This window comes from Sinocyclocheilus grahami, unplaced genomic scaffold, assembly GCF_001515645.1.
Source record: "Sinocyclocheilus grahami isolate Dianchi unplaced genomic scaffold, SAMN03320097.WGS_v1.1 scaffold392.1, whole genome shotgun sequence".
NCBI classification, from domain to species: Eukaryota; Metazoa; Chordata; class Actinopteri; order Cypriniformes; family Cyprinidae; genus Sinocyclocheilus; species Sinocyclocheilus grahami.
Window position 1 is genome coordinate 20,613 of NW_015505571.1, and position 19,998 is coordinate 40,610.

General features: G+C 37.0%; 1 protein-coding gene across 1 annotated transcript in view; it reads right to left on the reverse strand.

Annotated features, from left to right (window-relative positions):
• Positions 1 to 1,330: 1,330 nt before the first annotated feature.
• Positions 1,331 to 19,998, reverse strand: part of LOC107550205 (talin-2-like) — an 85,338-nt gene continuing 66,670 nt past the window's right edge. The window contains exons 40-52 of the mRNA XM_016231446.1: positions 19,776 to 19,959; positions 19,216 to 19,341; positions 17,846 to 17,962; positions 15,216 to 15,401; positions 14,754 to 14,861; positions 14,569 to 14,674; positions 13,525 to 13,530; positions 12,701 to 12,825; positions 6,391 to 6,516; positions 5,987 to 6,049; positions 5,706 to 5,888; positions 5,478 to 5,603; positions 1,331 to 3,539 (exon numbers count right to left, since the gene is read on the reverse strand). Of these exons, the coding sequence (XP_016086932.1) occupies positions 3,411 to 3,539; positions 5,478 to 5,603; positions 5,706 to 5,888; positions 5,987 to 6,049; positions 6,391 to 6,516; positions 12,701 to 12,825; positions 13,525 to 13,530; positions 14,569 to 14,674; positions 14,754 to 14,861; positions 15,216 to 15,401; positions 17,846 to 17,962; positions 19,216 to 19,341; positions 19,776 to 19,959 (1,585 nt within the window). The 3' untranslated portion in view covers positions 1,331 to 3,410. The remainder of the gene's footprint in view (positions 3,540 to 5,477; positions 5,604 to 5,705; positions 5,889 to 5,986; positions 6,050 to 6,390; positions 6,517 to 12,700; positions 12,826 to 13,524; positions 13,531 to 14,568; positions 14,675 to 14,753; positions 14,862 to 15,215; positions 15,402 to 17,845; positions 17,963 to 19,215; positions 19,342 to 19,775; positions 19,960 to 19,998) is intronic.

The window sequence follows — 19,998 nt, forward strand, 5'->3', positions numbered from 1 at the left end:
AATGGAATACTAGCGCTCCGCGTACTGCATACTGCACAGTATATACTGTATACTGCCTACTATTGTTTTAAAAAATAGCATGTGAAACAGTGGATTATTAAGATTCAATGATATACATTTCAGACGGTAAGTATGCTACATTGTTGTCACATGACCTTGCCACGTAGCCTGTTTGGCGCAATTTGTGTAAAGTTCTTCTAACACAGCTCTAGATGCACGTTATATTTGGAATGAAATGCTAGCATTCTGCGTATTCAATACTTAAAATAGTATACACTGTTTACTGTCTACTATTTAAAAAAAATAGCATGTTGAATAGTGTGCAGTATGCAATCAGCAATGTGTTATATCGTTGACACACCTCAACACATTTAATTCAGATTGCTTTCAAAAGGTTTTTCGGATTTTTATCCAATTATGTGCAAAAAATACGGAAATGTTGCTGCAAATTAAAGATGTGTAGTATGCTAGTATGCTATTTCGAATACAGCCAAAATTGTGTCTGGTATTATTTTTCTGTTCATTCATCACATTGGAAATAAAAAACGAATTTGAGCACACTGCATTGTGGGATATAGTGTTCCACACAGTGTACCGTTTCTCCATACTGCACATTTTGGCAAATATAGTAGGTCGTCTGGTTATTTCAATAAAGAAAATCTGCATACTGTGCAAAGTGTAGTGTGTTATATTGTTGAAACATGACCTAATTATTATGCACATTTAATTTGTGTCCAACCGTCTTGAAATGTTTCACTTTTTCCCCCACATTTTTTCAAATAGGCCTATTCTATTATTATTATTTTTTAAATTTTGATGCATATAAAAGATATAAAAAAAGATATGTAGTGTGTCAATTTGAAATCGGCCAAAATTGAGGCTTTGCATACTGTGCAAAGTATGCATCTGCAGAAATAGTATGAGTAGTATGGTAGTGTGTTAATCCGAACATATCCATTGTGTTTGGGCAAACCTCATTCCTGCCCACCTGACTAAGCTCACACCCAGAGGAACCATGGGAAACCTTACAATCTAGGATACAGCTGAGGTATGAAGAGACGACTGAATGAAACAATTTGCGTGAATTGAAAGAACTGAAAGACATGATACTTCCTTAATCCGTAGAGCCCTCAACTTGACCTACAAAAGCAAAGAGAAGCTGGAAGCTACTCGAATAAAGTTCTGCTAAGAATAAATAACACGACAAAGAGCACCAGTACATTCTTTCCTTATAGCTAGCTAGAATTCATAACCTTGCTAACATAATCCAGTTCTAGAGTGGCACATGTATGAATCGAGCAGTGCATTCAAGAGGCGTTTGAAACTGGGATTTTCACGATACATGATAAGCAGAAGAGATGTGTTATTTGCAGGTAAGACTACACTGCGCTTCGTGCTGTGTTCCTAACAGCCATGCAGGTACAATCTCAAACAGGAAGTTGATCTGCGGTGGATCTATTGCAAAGTAGATCTCAAAAAGACTACAAATGCGAGCATATGTGTTTTATGAGAGCTGTGATATTAGAAAGTACAACACTGAGATTCTGGCTGCGTTCAGAATGGAATACTAGCGCTCCGCGTACTGCATACTGCACAGTATATACTGTATACTGCCTACTATTGTTTTAAAAAATAGCATGTGAAACAGTGGATTATTAAGATTCAATGATATACATTTCAGACGGTAAGTATGCTAAATTGTTGTCACATGACCTTGCCACGTAGCCTGTTTGACGCAATTTGTGTAAAGTTCTTCTTCTAACACAGCTCTAGATGCAGGTTATATTTGGAATGAAATGCTAGCATTCTGCGTATTCAATACTTAAAATAGTATACACTGTTTACTGTCTACTATTTAAAAAAATAGCATGTTGAATAGTGTGCAGTATGCAATCAGCAATGTGTTATATCGTTGACACACCTCAACACATTTAATTCAGATTGCTTTCAAAAGGTTTTTCGGATTTTTATCTAATTATGTGCAAAAAATACGGAAATTTTGTTGCAAATTAAAGATGTGCAGTATGCTAGTATGCTATTTCGAATACAGCCAAAATTGTGTCTGGTATTATTTTTCTGTTCATTCATCACATTGGAAATAAAAAACGAATTTGAGCACACTGCATTGTGGGATATAGTGTTCCACACAGTGTACCGTTTCTCCATACTGCACATTTTGGCAAATATAGTAGGTCATCTGGTTATTTCAATAAAGAAAATCTGCATACTGTGCAAAGTGTAGTGTGTTATATTGTTGAAACATGACCTAATTATTATGCACATTTAATTTGTGTCCAACCGTCTTGAAATGTTTCACTTTTTCCCCCACATTTTTTCAAATAGGCCTATTCTATTATTATTATTTTTTAAATTTTGATGCATATAAAAGATATAAAAAAAGATATGTAGTGTGTCAATTTGAAATCGGCCAAAATTGAGGCTTTGCATACTGTGCAAAGTATGCATCTGCAGAAATAGTATGAGTAGTATGGTAGTGTGTTAATCCGAACATATCCATTGTGTTTGGGCAAACCTCATTCCTGCCCACCTGACTAAGCTCACACCCAGAGGAACCATGGGAAACCTTACAATCTAGGATACAGCTGAGGTATGAAGAGACGACTGAATGAAACAATTTGCGTGAATTGAAAGAACTGAAAGACATGATACTTCCTTAATCCGTAGAGCCCTCAACTTGACCTACAAAAGCAAAGAGAAGCTGGAAGCTACTCGAATAAAGTTCTGCTAAGAATAAATAACACGACAAAGAGCACCAGTACATTCTTTCCTTATAGCTAGCTAGAATTCATAACCTTGCTAACATAATCCAGTTCTAGAGTGGCACATGTATGAATCGAGCAGTGCATTCAAGAGGCGTTTGAAGCTTATCGTCACGCGAGCGAATAATGAAAGCTTATGGTCTGACATCACACTATAAGTAAATTTTATAAGTAAATTTTGTCTGGTTTGCGGCTTCCAGCTTCAGATATTAATAGTTTCACATTGGTTGCATTATAAAACATGACACACTGACATTGTGTAGGATTAGTTATCGAGATTCTTACGGTAAGATATCGCCAATGTGTGGCATACTATTGATACATAAAACACACAATCACGCACACGCTCGATCAAACCTCTAACAAGTGCTTAACACCTTAATACATGATTAAAAAAACAAGAACAAAAAATATTAGCCCTATGTAAGACGAAATCCATTCATACCCCAACATACAGCCAAATCAGTGGCGGTAGTCCCATGTGAGCCAATCACATTTAACTTTAACAAGTCACCTGACAGTTACACAACCAATGACGTGTGACATCTCTAGCTCTGTATATAAGGAGCAGTCAATCATCCATAACAATCATGATCCGATGGATATCACGTCCAATCAGACGAGGCGTGTTCAGCTCTGGTCTTCTCGCAGTTCGCTGGGCAGGAACTTGTATTGTTGCTGTCGGATGTGGGCGAGTTTCTTCCGGGCTTCTTCTAACTCCCTCTCCTTTCTGAGCATCTCCTCCTGTGCTGCAATGATCTGGAAATAATGCAAAACTATTAGTCACTGAATAGGCAACATTTATGAAAATTGAGCAGAACAAATTCCTGTGTAAATCATTAAAAAAAACGATTCTTGTGTAAATTGTTGCACTGCGATATAACTACGAACAATTTATAAAAAATTCCTTCCGCTGTGACATGACATGAGAATGCACATGCAAAATTGTACGTTACAATGGACTTACAAACATGCAGATTCTTTCTGCTCATGTTTCAAAAACATGAATGGTAAATGTGACAGTTTACAGACTAGAATTAAGATCAGTTCAAACATGGTTTCACAGATGAATTACACAAACTCATTCTACTCGTTTCATGCATGAATGTAACATGATTATGACCATTTATGTAAGAAAGATTACCATAGAAATTCTTTCTGGTTATGGTCCATGAATGAATGCAAAAATGTACTCAAAAACAGTTTACACAATTTTTTTTGACTTGTGTTCTCTGAATGCGACAAATGCAAATGAATACAATTTACGCAAGAATGAGTTACACAAACTTGTTCTTGTTGCATTCATGAACGTGATGATAATGCAACAAATGACTGTAATGGAATGGTTTTATGAGCAATTATAAAATGCATTTTTTCTGTTTCATGCACAAATGCAATATGACTGCAGATCATTGTGGCAATTTATGCAAGAATGTTTTATACAGGTTTGTTTGCTTAAGTTGCATGCATGCAAGAAATGCAGATGAATTCAATTGGTTTTCACAGATTCATTCATTCTGTTTCATATGCATGAATGTGACAAATGCATCAAATTACATAAGAATGGTTTTTACCAACAATTACCACCAATTCTTTTTGCTTGTGTTTTGTGAATAAATAAATACAACATCATTATGGCAATTCATGCAATAACGGTTTGTACAAATTAGTTTTGCTTGTGTTGCATGAATGCAAACGATAGCAGATGAATGCCATTTATGCAAGAATGATTTACACAGATTCTGCGTGTTTCAAGCATTAACTCAACAATTTACGCAAGAATTGTTTTATAAACAATGTGTACAGAAATTCTTTCTTTTCATGTTTCACGAATGAGTGCCAATATTTGTATACAATGTTAAAGTTTCAGATCTAAAACTTGGTCTGCAATCAGTCCTGCCGATTGTTTAAAACCAGTTTCCTTAGATGAAGACAGCCAAATCTTTTGCAGTACTATGATACATAAATAACGCTTACTACATATAGCCAAGGAAAAATGCCAAGGGATGTTTTTTCTTCCAGTTTTTTCCCCCCCCAAAGTAGTTTTTCCTTCTGCTGCTTTCTTAGTGACAGATAGAAAACGCTTCATATTCTTTACTGGAATGTGTAAGTTTAGCATAACTGTACTGCAAAAAAAGTGGGACTGGATCTGCAATAGACATCCAGTTATTATCCAAAGAGTGTAACATTTTTGTGGATTTAAGGAATGGGACGGCTAGATCAAGGCTTGACCTTCTGAAGAGGGACTGACTCGGTACAAAAACTTCTTTTTGTTGTGCTGGCAACGATTCGAGGGTGCATGCAAACACTCACGCCATCCACTCAACGGACTTTCTCAGATGTTAAGAATATTCCAGTGCCCTCTCAAGATGAAGACAAGACATGAAGGCATTCTGGGAGGAAGGAAGCTTTGAATAGGCAGACACACAGTCTTTAATTTGTGCATCTGGCCCGGGATGAAACGTGAAAATGAGCTGTTTGTGGATACAGCGGCCCGGCGTAAGATGCCAGCTGTAGATGCTTGGTACAAATCCACAGCTTTCAAATCCCGCTGATGGATCCACAATGCAGTTCTAAATGTCAAATCTCTTTTCAATTGAGCAGCATCACTTCAGAAGTCAAGGAATATTCAAAAACTGCTGTGGACGAACAGATTCAGACTTTTTTTTCTCTGTGGGAACATGGGAAGAATCTCACCTGAGCGATTCCACCTACGAATTTAGTTTTAACCACGACGCTGTTGTCTTCGGATTTATCGAAGGCTGCTTTCTGCGCTGCCTTCACCAGGTTGTCAGATGCTCTCTTGACGGCATTACCAGCAGCCTGTGCAAACACAAAAAAACAAATAATAATAATAAACTACAACTTAGTTGTTGTTTTTCACTTAGAACTCATATAATTTTGTATTATTCAAGTGATTGTAACCTGTAATCTCCTCATGGCCTCTGAGTCCTGGTTTGCTTTGACTTTACAGGCCACCAGCAGTTGAGCGGTGGAAGCCGCCACCTGTTTGGCAGAGGAAATGAGCTTCTCCTCGCTGGCGTGACCCTGGACTGAAGCGTTGGCAGCCTCACACAGGCTACTAGTGGCGGCCGCAACCATCCGAGCCTAAAAGAGGGAAGGATTCAAATTATAATAGTCATTTAGCTGATGCTTCTGGTCAAAGCAACTTTACATCTATTGCAATGGTGATAACTTCAACTTACTGCTGATATCAGACCTTGGGACCACTGGCCATCATCTACTGCATTGGCAGGGATGGAGCCCACCTACATCAAATACCAAAAATATTAAAAAGTGTCAATGTTATTTATGTACTATTATAGAACGTATTAATATCTTTAATTGTGCTTTTATTTTTAAATTTAAATGAAATTTTCAAGTTAATTTTTCTATTTAGCTTTAATTTATTTTTATTTCAGTTTTAGTTTGAATAATTTTAGCGATTTATTTAATTCAGTTAGTTGCCAAGGCAATTTCTGTTTCAATTTTTGAAGTGTTATTTCAGCTTTATATCAATTAACAAAAAGATTTATAATAGCAATAACAACACTGAAAAGTAGAAAACTTTGTACGTGTAAAAAATATATGCGTTAAATGATTTTAGCACCTTGCCCTGTGCTACGAGCTCTCTCTGGGCGGCCGATGCAGATTTGACCAGAGCGCTGGTTGCTGCAGCGATGGATTTCGCCGCTTCCAGGATCTGCTCCTCAAAGTCAAGAGACTCATCGGCTTGCTGCGAAAATAAGAAAGCAAGAGATATAACAAACTGTGGATTATCACCTTATTAAGTGTAATGAATACTCTTGCTTTATCTATGCTAATTGATAACAATTCTCTCACCAAGCCATTACTTCAAAACCATTTAAGGGAACGGAGATTTTATTATCTGTTATTATACTATGAATCTTTTTTTTTTTTTTAGCAAGACACACAGATTTTCACCAACTGGTTAATCAAACACCACATCCTGAAGGTTGACATGCGTTCCACGATACAACCAAAGAGTAATAGTTTGTTCAGAATAACATATTACTAGTCTGCTTGTAATACACTTCGAGTATGCAGCATGTACATGGTGCACAGAATGCTTATTTTCTGTATGCATGAAATGTGACACTGGAATTGGAAGGTTGAAAAAAATTGCATTGTGGGATATAGTAATCCATGCAGTGTGGATTTTGGCATTTGCAGTAAACATTTTGGTAAATGCAGTAGATATTCCATGCATATGTGCATACATTGAAAAATTTATATAATGCATACTGCAATAAAACTGCACAAGTAGTATGATAATATGCTATTTTGAACAAACACTTTATTTCATTATGTTCCAAATGGAATACTAGCCTACTGGATACTGTGCAGCATATACAGACAAACATTTTTAAAAACAGTAAGTGAAACAGATGGTAATACAGAAATTAAAAATGTTTCTAACAGCAGTATGCCACACTGTTGTCACATGATGTGAAAATAACATTTACTTTGCACTTTGAATCCATTTTGTTTTAAAAGTTTGATAAAATAATGATTAGTGATGTTGAAAATGTTGTCAATATTACTTCTGGTTCATTTATAAAACTGTAAATGGAAGGTTGTATTAAGTGCATTGTGGGGTATAATAATCCTTGCAGTGTGCTCTTGTTATATACTGAACTTTTAATGAACATTTGGAGCAAACAGCATACTACATACTGCATTAACAGTATGAGTAGTATGGCAGTATGCTATTCCAAACACAGTCAAGGCGATGAAAGGGAGAAGGTGAGATGTAACTTCAACAAAGTGATCTGAGGGTGACACCTTGTGGCATGGTGGTGCCAATTCTTAGGTTCACACTGTTCAGAATCAACAGCGTCAAAGCAAATGGCACAATTCTAACGGACCTAAGACACACCCTTGCGTGCCACCTACACAAACTGATCTGTCTGAAGTCACAAAAACACACGTTCATGAACAAGTCATAAACAGAACACACACAAGTCTGGAGACAGAGCAGGGCACTGTAGGAATATGTTTGATATATAGTTGGACAGAATAACAACCTAATATATCAAACATATCAAACAGAGCCCTGCAGAAAGACTTCCAGGTCTACCTCACCTCCAGAACATGGGGAAAGAGAGGAGAGGATAGGAGAGCACAAGAGAGCAGGGCATGCTGGGATAGCAGGGAAAAGACAAGGATGGGTAAAGGAGAGAAGGCAAAAGAGGAAAGTGAGGAATGAAGATTAGGGGAAATATTGCATAGTGATATGTGCTGAATTTCAACCTCATTAAATCAAGTAACAGTGAATAAACATGTTAATGTGCTATAAACCAGTTCAGAATGTTTATTGGGGTGTGATGTAGAGATCTAAATGTGAGACAGTCTGTGAAATGTGGTTTAGCAGAGTCTGCAAAGGCTAATGAAATGAAAAATCAACAATGAATGTCTGAATGGACTGAAGGTGACAACATTACACAAACTTCTGTTCATCCTTCTTTCCAGAATATATGAACCTGACCTGACTAACACGACACAGTGAGACAGAGAGTTAAAGAGCAGAGGGAGGGATAGACAGATATACAGGCATAATAATAGATAGACTGAAATAGATAGAACTAAAGACAGAATGAAAGATACAGAAAGACAGACAGAACAAACCATAGACTGAATGATAGACAGAACATTAGATGGTCTGTCTTTCTGTCTATCTGTGGTTCATTCTAATCAACAGACATACAGAAGGATAGAACAGACAGACAGATGAACAGACAGACGAGGCACAAAGAGATTGATGGACAGACATATTTTTAGTAGCCTAGTATGCAGAGTTTCGGTTAATTTTTGTGCTGTGCGAAAGGAAACCAGACGGCACACAGCGGCATCCTATTTTTCTTTAGGCTTATTTTACAAAAGCACAAACATTTGTTTTTATTGTTAATGTATACAAATAAAGGCAAACCTTTTACAATTCCGTTTATCTTTATGACTAAAAGAAGTAGTTTCTTCCACTGTTAGAAGGAAAAAATGTAAGTGATTGCGCCGGCGCCGCATGCGCGCACACAGTTAAGCGTTGCTACCTTGACAATGCAGCCTGTTCATTATTATAATAAAATACAGTCAGTCAAACATATGGAAAAACAAAATGTAGTAAAAAAAATATGTAGAAAAATCTGTGCTGTTAAGCGTTATCACCACACTGCCGTGATGTTATGCAAAACATTTTGTTTGACGTGGATATTGGAACGCGAGTGAAGTAAATAATAAATAATAATTTGCCATTCAAATACATCGCGAATACAAAAACATTTGATTTTGTGTGGAATGAGAGACCCAACTGTGGTTTCAGTTTGGTTTTAGCCTAAATTAATTCGTTTTGGCTTGTCGTTTATATTGCTATAGCTTCTTATATTTGTAATTCTTGTTCTTTTCTAAATACTGTTAATTGAAAGGATTTGTTGAGGGGAACTAAAATAGCCTAGCTATGTTTGTAAACATTTCACGTCGGCATTAGGCCTATTTCTGAATTAAATAATACAATTTCCCCATTTTTTAATACACATAGCGTATTTTAACCATGCAGCAAACCTTTTTTAAATATTTTGATAAATTACTGAAAAAATAAATAATTAAATGACTTTTTAAACCGTTTAACTGATTGTATTAATCGGTCAAAATTCTTACGGTCGGTTAACCGGTTAAAATGAACATCCCTGATAGATAGATAGATAGATAGATAGATAGATAGATAGATAGATAGATAGATATACAGACAGACAGATAGATATACAAACAGACAGACAGAAATATAGATATAAAGACAGACAGATAGATATACAAACAGACAGACAGAAATATAGATATACAGACAGACAGATAGATATACAAACAGACAGACAGAAATATAGATATACAGACAGACAGATAGATATACAAACAGACAGACAGAAATATAGATATACAGACAGACAGATAGATATACAAACAGACAGACAGAAATATAGATATACAGACAGACAGATAGATATACAAACAGACAGACAGAAATATAGATATACAGACAGACAGATAGATATACAAACAGACAGACAGAAATATAGATATACAGACAGACAGATAGATATACAAACAGACAGACAGAAATATAGATATACAGACAGACAGATAGATATACAAACAGACAGACAGAAATATAGATATACAGACAGACAGATAGATATACAAACAGACAGACAGAAATATAGATATACAGACAGACAGATAGATATACAAACAGACAGACAGAAATATAGATATACAGACAGACAGATAGATATACAAACAGACAGACAGAAATATAGATATACAGACAGACAGATAGATATACAAACAGACAGACAGAAATATAGATATACAGACAGACAGATAGATATACAAACAGACAGACAGAAATATAGATATACAGACAGACAGATAGATATACAAACAGACAGACAGAAATATAGATATACAGACAGACAGATAGATATACAAACAGACAGAGAGGAATGAAGATTAGGGGAAACAGTAAAGAAAGCTCCAGGGGTGATAATAAACACCAATGACATTGCATCGTGATATGTGCTGAATTTCAACCTCATTAAATCAAGTAACAGTGAATAAACATGTTAATGTGCTATAAACCAGTTCAGAATGTTTATTGGGGTGTGATGTAGAGATCTAAATGTGAGACAGTCTGTGAAATGTGGTTTAGCAGAGTCTGCAAAGGCTAATGAAATGAAAAATCAACAATGAATGTCTGAATGGACTGAAGGTGACAACATTACACAAACTTCTGTTCATCCTTCTTTCCAGAATATATGAACCTGACCTGACTAACACGACACAGTGAGACAGAGAGTTAAAGAGCAGAGGGAGGGATAGACAGATATACAGGCATAATAATAGATAGACTGAAATAGATAGAACTAAAGACAGAATGAAAGATACAGAAAGACAGACAGAACAAACCATAGACTGAATGATAGACAGAACATTAGATGGTCTGTCTTTCTGTCTATCTGTGGTTCATTCTAATCAACAGACATACAGAAGGATAGAACAGACAGACAGATGAACAGACAGACGAGGCACAAAGAGATTGATGGACAGACATATTTTTAGTAGCCTAGTATGCAGAGTTTCGGTTAATTTTTGTGCTGTGCGAAAGGAAACCAGACGGCACACAGCGGCATCCTATTTTTCTTTAGGCTTATTTTACAAAAGCACAAACATTTGTTTTTATTGTTAATGTATACAAATAAAGGCAAACCTTTTACAATTCCGTTTATCTTTATGACTAAAAGAAGTAGTTTCTTCCACTGTTAGAAGGAAAAAATGTAAGTGATTGCGCCGGCGCCGCATGCGCGCACACAGTTAAGCGTTGCTACCTTGACAATGCAGCCTGTTCATTATTATAATAAAATACAGTCGGTCAAACATATGGAAAAAAAAAAATGTAGTAAAAAAAATATGTAGAAAAATCTGTGCTGTTAAGCGTTATCACCACACTGCCGTGATGTTATGCAAAACATTTTGTTTGACGTGGATATTGGAACGCGAGTGAAGTAAATAATAAATAATAATTTGCCATTCAAATACATCGCGAATACAAAAACATTTGATTTTGTGTGGAATGAGAGACCCAACTGTGGTTTCAGTTTGGTTTTAGCCTAAATTAATTCGTTTTGGCTTGTCGTTTATATTGCTATAGCTTCTTATATTTGTAATTCTTGTTCTTTTCTAAATACTGTTAATTGAAAGGATTTGTTGAGGGGAACTAAAATAGCCTAGCTATGTTTGTAAACATTTCACGTCGGCATTAGGCCTATTTCTGAATTAAATAATACAATTTCCCCATTTTTTAATACACATAGCGTATTTTAACCATGCAGCAAACCTTTTTTAAATATTTTGATAAATTACTGAAAAAATAAATAATTAAATGACTTTTTAAACCGTTTAACTGATTGTATTAATCGGTCAAAATTCTTACGGTCGGTTAACCGGTTAAAATGAACATCCCTGATAGATAGATAGATAGATAGATAGATAGATAGATAGATAGATAGATAGATATACAGACAGACAGATAGATATACAGACAGACAGATATACAGACAGATAGATATACAGACAGACAGATAGATATACAAACAGACAGACAGAAATATAGATATACAGACAGACGAGGCACAGAGAGATTGATGGACAGACAGATATATTGATAGATAGATAGATAGACAGACAGACATATACGGGACGATAGATGGATGTTGTCTCTCTGTACAGTATTCCGCCTGTGGCAGTAAATGTTAATCACTGAGACACTCAAGGGGGGAAACAGTTTCAGCTCTGAGTGGCAAAATGTGGATGAATGCTTTTTTTTTTAGGTGAAAAGAATCACTGACAGCTAAACTATAATACAGATGGATGAAACAATAAAAGAGCTTCAGGGAAAATCATTTCTAAAAAGTGCTGACCTTCTTGGAGATGAGTTTCAGATAGACTGACTAAAAGTTCAGCATGCTCTAAAACGAAACTTCACAATACTGAACAATTGAGATGCAAGACGGATCACAAAAAAGCCCAGCAAACCAAAACCCAGACGATCATTTCAAGTTCAGTGCTCACCAGTCTGCAAAATATAAATTGTTAATGTACAAAAAAAACAAATAAAATGTTACGCAGATGTGCGCAAACTTCCCAAACACCACGAAAATACAAAAACACCACATCCTGAAGTCTTGAAGTCCTAAAATTACAAAAATAACATCACCTCCCCTCAAATATAAAATAGGAATGAAACGTTCCCGCAGCCTTTGGTGGAAATGATCTGACATAGTTGTGTTGGCGGGCTGATCACAGCATTGTGTGTGTGTGTGTTTGGATTCAGAAGATGGATGGAAGGATACCTTTGGTTTGGCTCTGGGCTTCAGCTGCTCCAGTTTCTTAGCCGCGGCCTCGATGGACGCAGCAGCACCCAGGAGCTCTGTCTCCGCTATCACCGTGGGGTCTTCTGGGTCCACCCACTCTGAACCTGAGAGGATGTGCAAACAATGTCAACATGACCCTAATTTTAAATGCACTTACAATGTTTATATATAATACATGCACATGGAAAGATTAAACATATGACATGAAAAAAAAAGCATGCGATTCAAACCAAAAAGAAAATCACATTCCACCATAAGACCCTTACAAAAATAAATCCTACTTTTATGAAGCCCCCAATTTTTACAGAAAATTTTTAAAAATGATAATAAATATATAATATATAAAATATAATAAATAATAATGACAATTTATGATAAATGATAATGCTAATGTATGATAAAGAACGGATGCCACAACCTTTAATAACTATAACTTTAAGGTAAACACAGTGCTGACTGGCAGGTCATTACAGGCACAATCATTCATTAATTGCTTAGATGAACGTGCACATCTTTATGTTAATAGCCATTTATGGAGCAAATATGCTTCGCAATACATTCTCCTTTACCAACGTTTAAGAGGGACTAAAAGACGTCGGTTTTGTTCAAACAGCTTGTGAAAACAGACGGTGAGAATGTGTTTGAGGATTATGTTAAACCTGAGGGAATTCAATTCTATCCCTTCTTCTCTTTTCTCTCACACTATAACTCATTGTATGAGTGTGTGTCCATGCTGGTCAGTATTCCGTCTCTATGTGTGTGGCCTGATATTGGAGAAAAACAACACTGTGTATCATACTCACCTCCATCTGTGGCAGAAAAGGAAAAAACAACAAAGTAGTGTTATAGAAAAGAGCAAGAGAATGCCTTCAGCCCAATGGCTGTATTAAACCTGCACAAATTCAGCTCAATCGACCTGCCCCCATTAGCTCTCAAACTCATATACCATTACCAGGCCTGCATGAGATCTGTGCTCGCGGAAAGCTCAGCAGAATTTGACAACCCATCATTTGCAAAATTAAATTAAATTAAATGTGTTAGATTTTTTCATTATAATTGGATTTTGGAATAAATATTTAAAAAAAGACAATACTGATTTTTTTGGGTTGATAATTATAGTGCAAATAGAACTATATTTAGAGGAATAATTCACCCCAAAATTACAATTAGCTGAAAATGACCTACCCTCAGGCCATCCAAGATGTAGATGAATTTGTCCCCCTATTGCCCTCTCACATAAAAATCCATTAAGATATTGGTTTACTTTTGGTCTGTTTTTGCTTGCAAATGGTGTTTGATCTGTGCATTTTCTCTCCTGATTCAGACGAGACGAGTTTTTCCACAATATTATGTATAGAGGACTCATATTTTTTTGCTGGAAGCAACAGTTTGAAATGAAAAACATCTTAATTATGGACTTAGCTTTTCACTTCACAAGATGATTACTTGTGGATTACTGTGATTTTTTTAATAAATTACTTGGCCTCTCATTCTGATGGCACCCATTCACTGCAGAGGATCCACTGGTGAGCAAGTGATCCAATGCTACAGTACATTTCTCAAAATCTGTTCCGATGAAGAAACAAACTCATCTACATCTTGGATGGCCTCAGGGTTCAGAGTTCATTTTCAGCAAATTTTCATTTTTTGGGTGAACTATCCCTTGATTACAAGTCTTTTTTATTTACATAATTGTAGTAAGAAATTATTTTAATCAATTTTTTCACATTAATTGTGTTGCTCCATCAATATTCAATAAAAACTAATTTGGGACAAAAACAAAAAAACAGAATTTTCCTTGCAGGACCTTCAATCCTATTGTAGCATATCCATTTGTGTGTGCTCACCTTTCATGGCTTCAGCAGTCTGGATGAGCTCCGTGACTGAGCCCGCCACTTTCTTGGACAGTGTGACCAACTGCTGTTTCTGTTCGGCCGTGGGTTTCTGCAGTACCTGTGTGGAGTAAACACACAAGGTTAATCCCAGAATCCCAAGCACAAAAACATCCTGTAAAAACTGTCAGCCCACTCACAAGCAGGACGTGTTCGAGCAAGTCGGTGTATCTGGCGGTGCACTCGATGCCATAGAGCAGAGCTTTATTCCTCACATCCTCACCCACTTCTGGGTGGTACGCGGCTTGCTGCAAGACATAAACACAAATTTATGGTATGTGATGATTAGCTCCAAATGGAATCTGCAGATTTTTGTAATTTTGAGGAAAAAATCTGTAGCTTTATAGGAATCTGTGGACTGTTGGAAATGCATTACATCATGACGACATTAGAGGGCGTAATTTAGGAGTCAAAAGTAGGTTAGTGCCAAATGAATTTGAGAAAGAGAGCAAATGTCATTCATTGTGCATTGTGTGTGAGCACAACAAACTAATTTTGTTGGTATTCAAGTGTTTGTGGATTTCCACTGCACAGTTGGTCAGCATACGGTGAGATTGTGTTTGTGTGAATGGGCATATGTGTGTGTGATGGTGGAAAGGCACCTTGCAGGTGGTCAGCATGTCGGAGATGGCTTTGCGGCTCAGGTTGGCAGTGGATATCACGTCCTCCTGCTGAGTAGAGTTGCCTGCTGCCACCGCTTTGGCCGTCGCTACGGTGATGCCCTTGGTCATGCGGATGAACTCTTCTGGGGTGGTAGATTTCTCCGGAACGTCCTTGGATTGGAAAACCTGGAAAGCAGATGATGCAACAGTCAGAGAAATGAAGAAATATTTTATACATAATAGAAATAAAATATCTGCAACTCTTCAGTGAATCATACATTTTTAGAATCAGTCAAATGACCAGGGCTGATTTTCTGTGCACTAATACAGTAATGCCATCATGATTTCCTAAAGTCCTGATGGGCATCTGATAACAGGAGCATTAAACCAGAAGATAAATCTCGTGCCTTCCTGTACCACTATCTCAATCTCTCACACGGCCTCTGATAAGTGGAGAAGGGACGCCCATGGGAGAAGGAGAACGAGGAGCAGGTGGAGAACAGGCAAAGCTCACAGGGTGTATTATTCTATATTACCAGTTTCATATCACAGATGGATGGGTTTTTACCTCTGTCTGGGGTAAAATTAATTAGGCTGGACCAAATTGCTACTAATTCACAGCCAGATTGTTATACAAGTTGATTGTATTAGCATCTTAATTAGGATCAAAATGAGCATGACATGTACTAACTAGTCCCAAGTGCTTAAAGGAATAGAAGAAGATATTTTGACAAATGTCTTCGTAGGGGTGGGCGATATGGCAAAAATATCATGTCACGATTTTTTTTCGGGAAAATCACGATTCACAATTTTATCACGATTCTTTGTCTTGTTGGTTTTACTATTTTGCATGTTGTCTGAGCAGTACAGCCAAACGAATTTTCGTATTTTAAAAACAAAGCTAACAAAGTAACAAAAAAGAATGGCAGATATTTAGGCCGAAGTGGGTGAAGATAAAAATCTGTGTCATTATTTTATCTTTGTTATTATAAAATAAGAACAAAGATACACATTACAAATACACATAACATACAAATAAAACAAACAATGCTTTTTTTCCCCCGTAGCATTCAAGAAATTGAATGAAGAAATATAAATATTAAACACTATATACTTTTAAATCAAGAGCAGTGAGTGATTTATCTCTGTTTTTTTTTGCTCTATTAACATTAAAGTGATAGTTCAGCCAAAAATAAAAATTATGTTACCATTTACTCACTCTCAAGTTGTTTTAAACTTGAATGAGTTTCTTTCTTCTGTTGCTCAAAGTTATTTTGAAGAATGTGGGTAAAAAAAACAGTTGCTGGTCACCAGTGACTTCCATAGTACAGTATTTTCCCCCCCTATTATCAAAGTCAATGGGGACCAGCAAATGTTTGGTTACCAACATTCTTCAAAATATATTCTTTTGTGTTCAACACAAGAAAGAAATTAATACATGTTTGGGACAACATGTGAGTGAGTAAATAATGACAGAATTTTATTTTTTGGGTGAACTATCCATTTAATGACAAGGGGCATCATGTTTAGTACTGATGCTTTAAGACCTGCACGCATCTAAAGGTGCGTTTACACCATATCGTAATTACTGTGATTATGAGATTCCAACTTGTAAAAAGCGGTCACATCCTCGTAATTATAACTTGTGAATTGGGAGTTTTCTGAGAGCTACAACTTGTACCACTACCACCTGACCACAAGAAAGAAATTAATACATGTTTGGGACAACATGTGAGTGAGTAAATAATGACAGAATTTTATTTTTTGGGTGAACTATCCATTTAATGACAAGGGGCATCATGTTTAGTACTGATGCTTTAAGACCTGCACGCATCTAAAGGTGCGTTTACACCATATCGTAATTACTGTGATTATGAGATTCCAACTTGTAAAAAGCGGTCACATCCTCGTAATTATAACTTGTGAATTGGGAGTTTTCTGAGAGCTACAACTTGTACCACTACCACCTGACCACCTAAGATTCATTAGGCGCTATGTTTAGGCATTGATAGTGCGATAGTTCTGAGTCCAAGGGTGTGAACACTTCCAAGTAGAACAACACGTGCTGTCATCTCGAAATTACAGTAATTATGACATGGTGTGAATGCAGCATAATATACAGGCACGCATCCGTTTTTCTCTCAACTGTCTACTTTCACTTTAGACATAACCAACTGTTTATATGAAAACCTTCTGTGTTTTTGTTATTAGCGCAATCAGATGCAAAAGATAACTTAGTCCAGAACAGGCGCTGTTTGACAGGCTTCTTAGTGTGAGTGAGCGTCAAATGTACGTGCTTAGAAAAAGCGCATGTCAGAACGAAATGTTTGAATGAAACTCACGATACTACGATATTTCTTCAAAAGCAGAATGTGGAGACATTTTAATCATCCAAGATAAAAAAATCGTGATATCGCACACCCCTATGTCTCAGTGTTTTTTTTAGTCCATACAATGTTGTTTAGATCCCATTGACTTTCAAAATATCTTCTATGTTCCACATACAGGTTTCAAATGGCATGAGGGTTAGAAAATAATGACTGTATGTACTTTTTTGAAGAACTCTTTAAAAGTGGGAAGCACATTATCTCTTTGAATATTTCAATATTCACACAAAGAATGTTGCATACAGTGAGTTCCTGTTTGATGCACTCAATAGTGGCTTCAAGAGCTCTCGTCCCGCGAGTGGCTTCATCTTCCACCGCTTTCACAGTTTTCAGTAGAGAGGTCACGTTCGTTACCATCACCTGTAACATCAGAAAACATAGGGAGGTCAAAGTCTTGGACGGTTTTGGAACTCCTTTTTCTGCTTTATGTATGATAGCTTAAGTGAGCTCAACTAGAGAATGTCAACAGTTTTGTGGCCAGTCTTTCACCTGACACACTGAAATAAGGTCAGATGCAATGCTATGACAAGAACAGCTGTACCAAACAGCTCAGTGAAATCAGAGAGGTCGAGCAGATTCTGTTCTTTGTAAGGTAAAAAACTCAAATCTATATATCTCAAAACATCAGAAAATGGTCAGGTGATTAAAAACTGGACCTTTTAATGGACTACAGCTGAGGTCAGTAATGGATTACAAATCTTGCTTTAGGCAAAGTTAAGCACAAAAGGATGAAGAAGGAAACCCAAGGAAATAAAAGGAGCCCTAAGACAAAGCCCTGTGGTATGCCACCACTACTTTAAACACACACTGAAGAAAAAAGTGCAATGAATGTCTGAAGCAAAATCCCAGAGGATCTGAAGTCACCATATGCTGGAGGAATGTAAAAAGTCTTTCCATGAAGGTCACAACAGCATAACAACTCAATATTTAAATATGCTAAATAAAACATATCATGTTGCATGTATGTGGAAGTTAATCCCAGAGGTTTAACAGCACCAGGTGAATGATTAAGGGATTAGAGAATGCTTGAAAATATGTGCGCTCTACATCAATTTCTGTTTAAACAAGCCTGGAGATAGTTTTATCACTTCATATAATAAACTGCGTGCTCTGATCCACAGAATAACTGCAGAAGTGAGTGCCATTATAATTTACTTTTAATTAGGATTACAAAATTAATCAGTATTGCCATGTAGCAAATCATACATGGCATTGGAGAGAAGACAGAAAAAAGAAGAGAGGAAGGGAAGGAAGCATTTCTTATGTTGTACACACACACAGCTTGGTTCTGTACCCTGCAGCGTGGCCACTGAGTCACTCACATATACACTATGATCACTGCAAGATAGGGTTTGATTTGTGGCCACACACCAAGATGACAGCAAGTGAAGACAGCACCCAGCCAAGAAAATGAGAGACAGGGCCAGCTGTTAGATAGGCGTAGGCGTGCACACACACACACACACACACACACACACACACACACACACACAAACACACAAACACAGTGATAGTCATCAGAATAAGATATGATCCTCACTAAGACGCCATAATGCTTTTCCTACAAACAGGAAATTACAGACACCCATGCAACATTCTTCAACCAAACATACCTTGGCAGCACTTTTCAGCTGATACATGGATGGATCATCTGCTGCCTTGCCTGCAGCACATTTAGTGGCACTAATCAGCTCAGCCAAAGCTTTAGCAACGTCTCTGATAGCGTTTATCAGTACCACCTGAAAGAGATAGAGAGAAGCCTTTATTCGCAACCACCTTTAGTCATGATATGCCACTAGCTTTATCCACTCCCATGATGCATTGCACACCTCCAGTGGTGCAGTTCTTTATCGGAACCACCTGTATAATAGCATACAAAACATTATGAAACATTAATCCTCAACAGGTCATTTAGATTTTGGCCAGAGATGTATCATGATACCTGCCATTGGCTGTAAGTCAGAGAGTGTCTGCACCCAAACGTCGAGACATTTGAGAGGAGAGCTAATGATATTCTCATTACACTGAGTCAGGGTGTGAAAAAGGATAAATATAGTACAGGATAAAAATATAGGAGCAGACAGAATTAGAACACATTGGAATTGGCAATTAAATTTTGGCGTTGTGAAAATCTATGACAGATTATGAAACACACAAACAGAGAAATGAGCACCTGTGTCTCGGGGTCCTCTGAGCCCATGCTCGCAGCGCCCAGTTTGACCACGTCAGTGAGCTGTGTGATGGTTTTGGCAGAGGACTGGGCCGCCTGGGCTAGTTTGTCCTGGCTCGATGCAGCACCAGACACAAGCAGCTTGGTGTCTTCAACCAAAGCTTTAGCGGTTTTCAATATGTTCTCTCTGAAGTGTGCAGAAACAAATACACTTCAGATAACACAA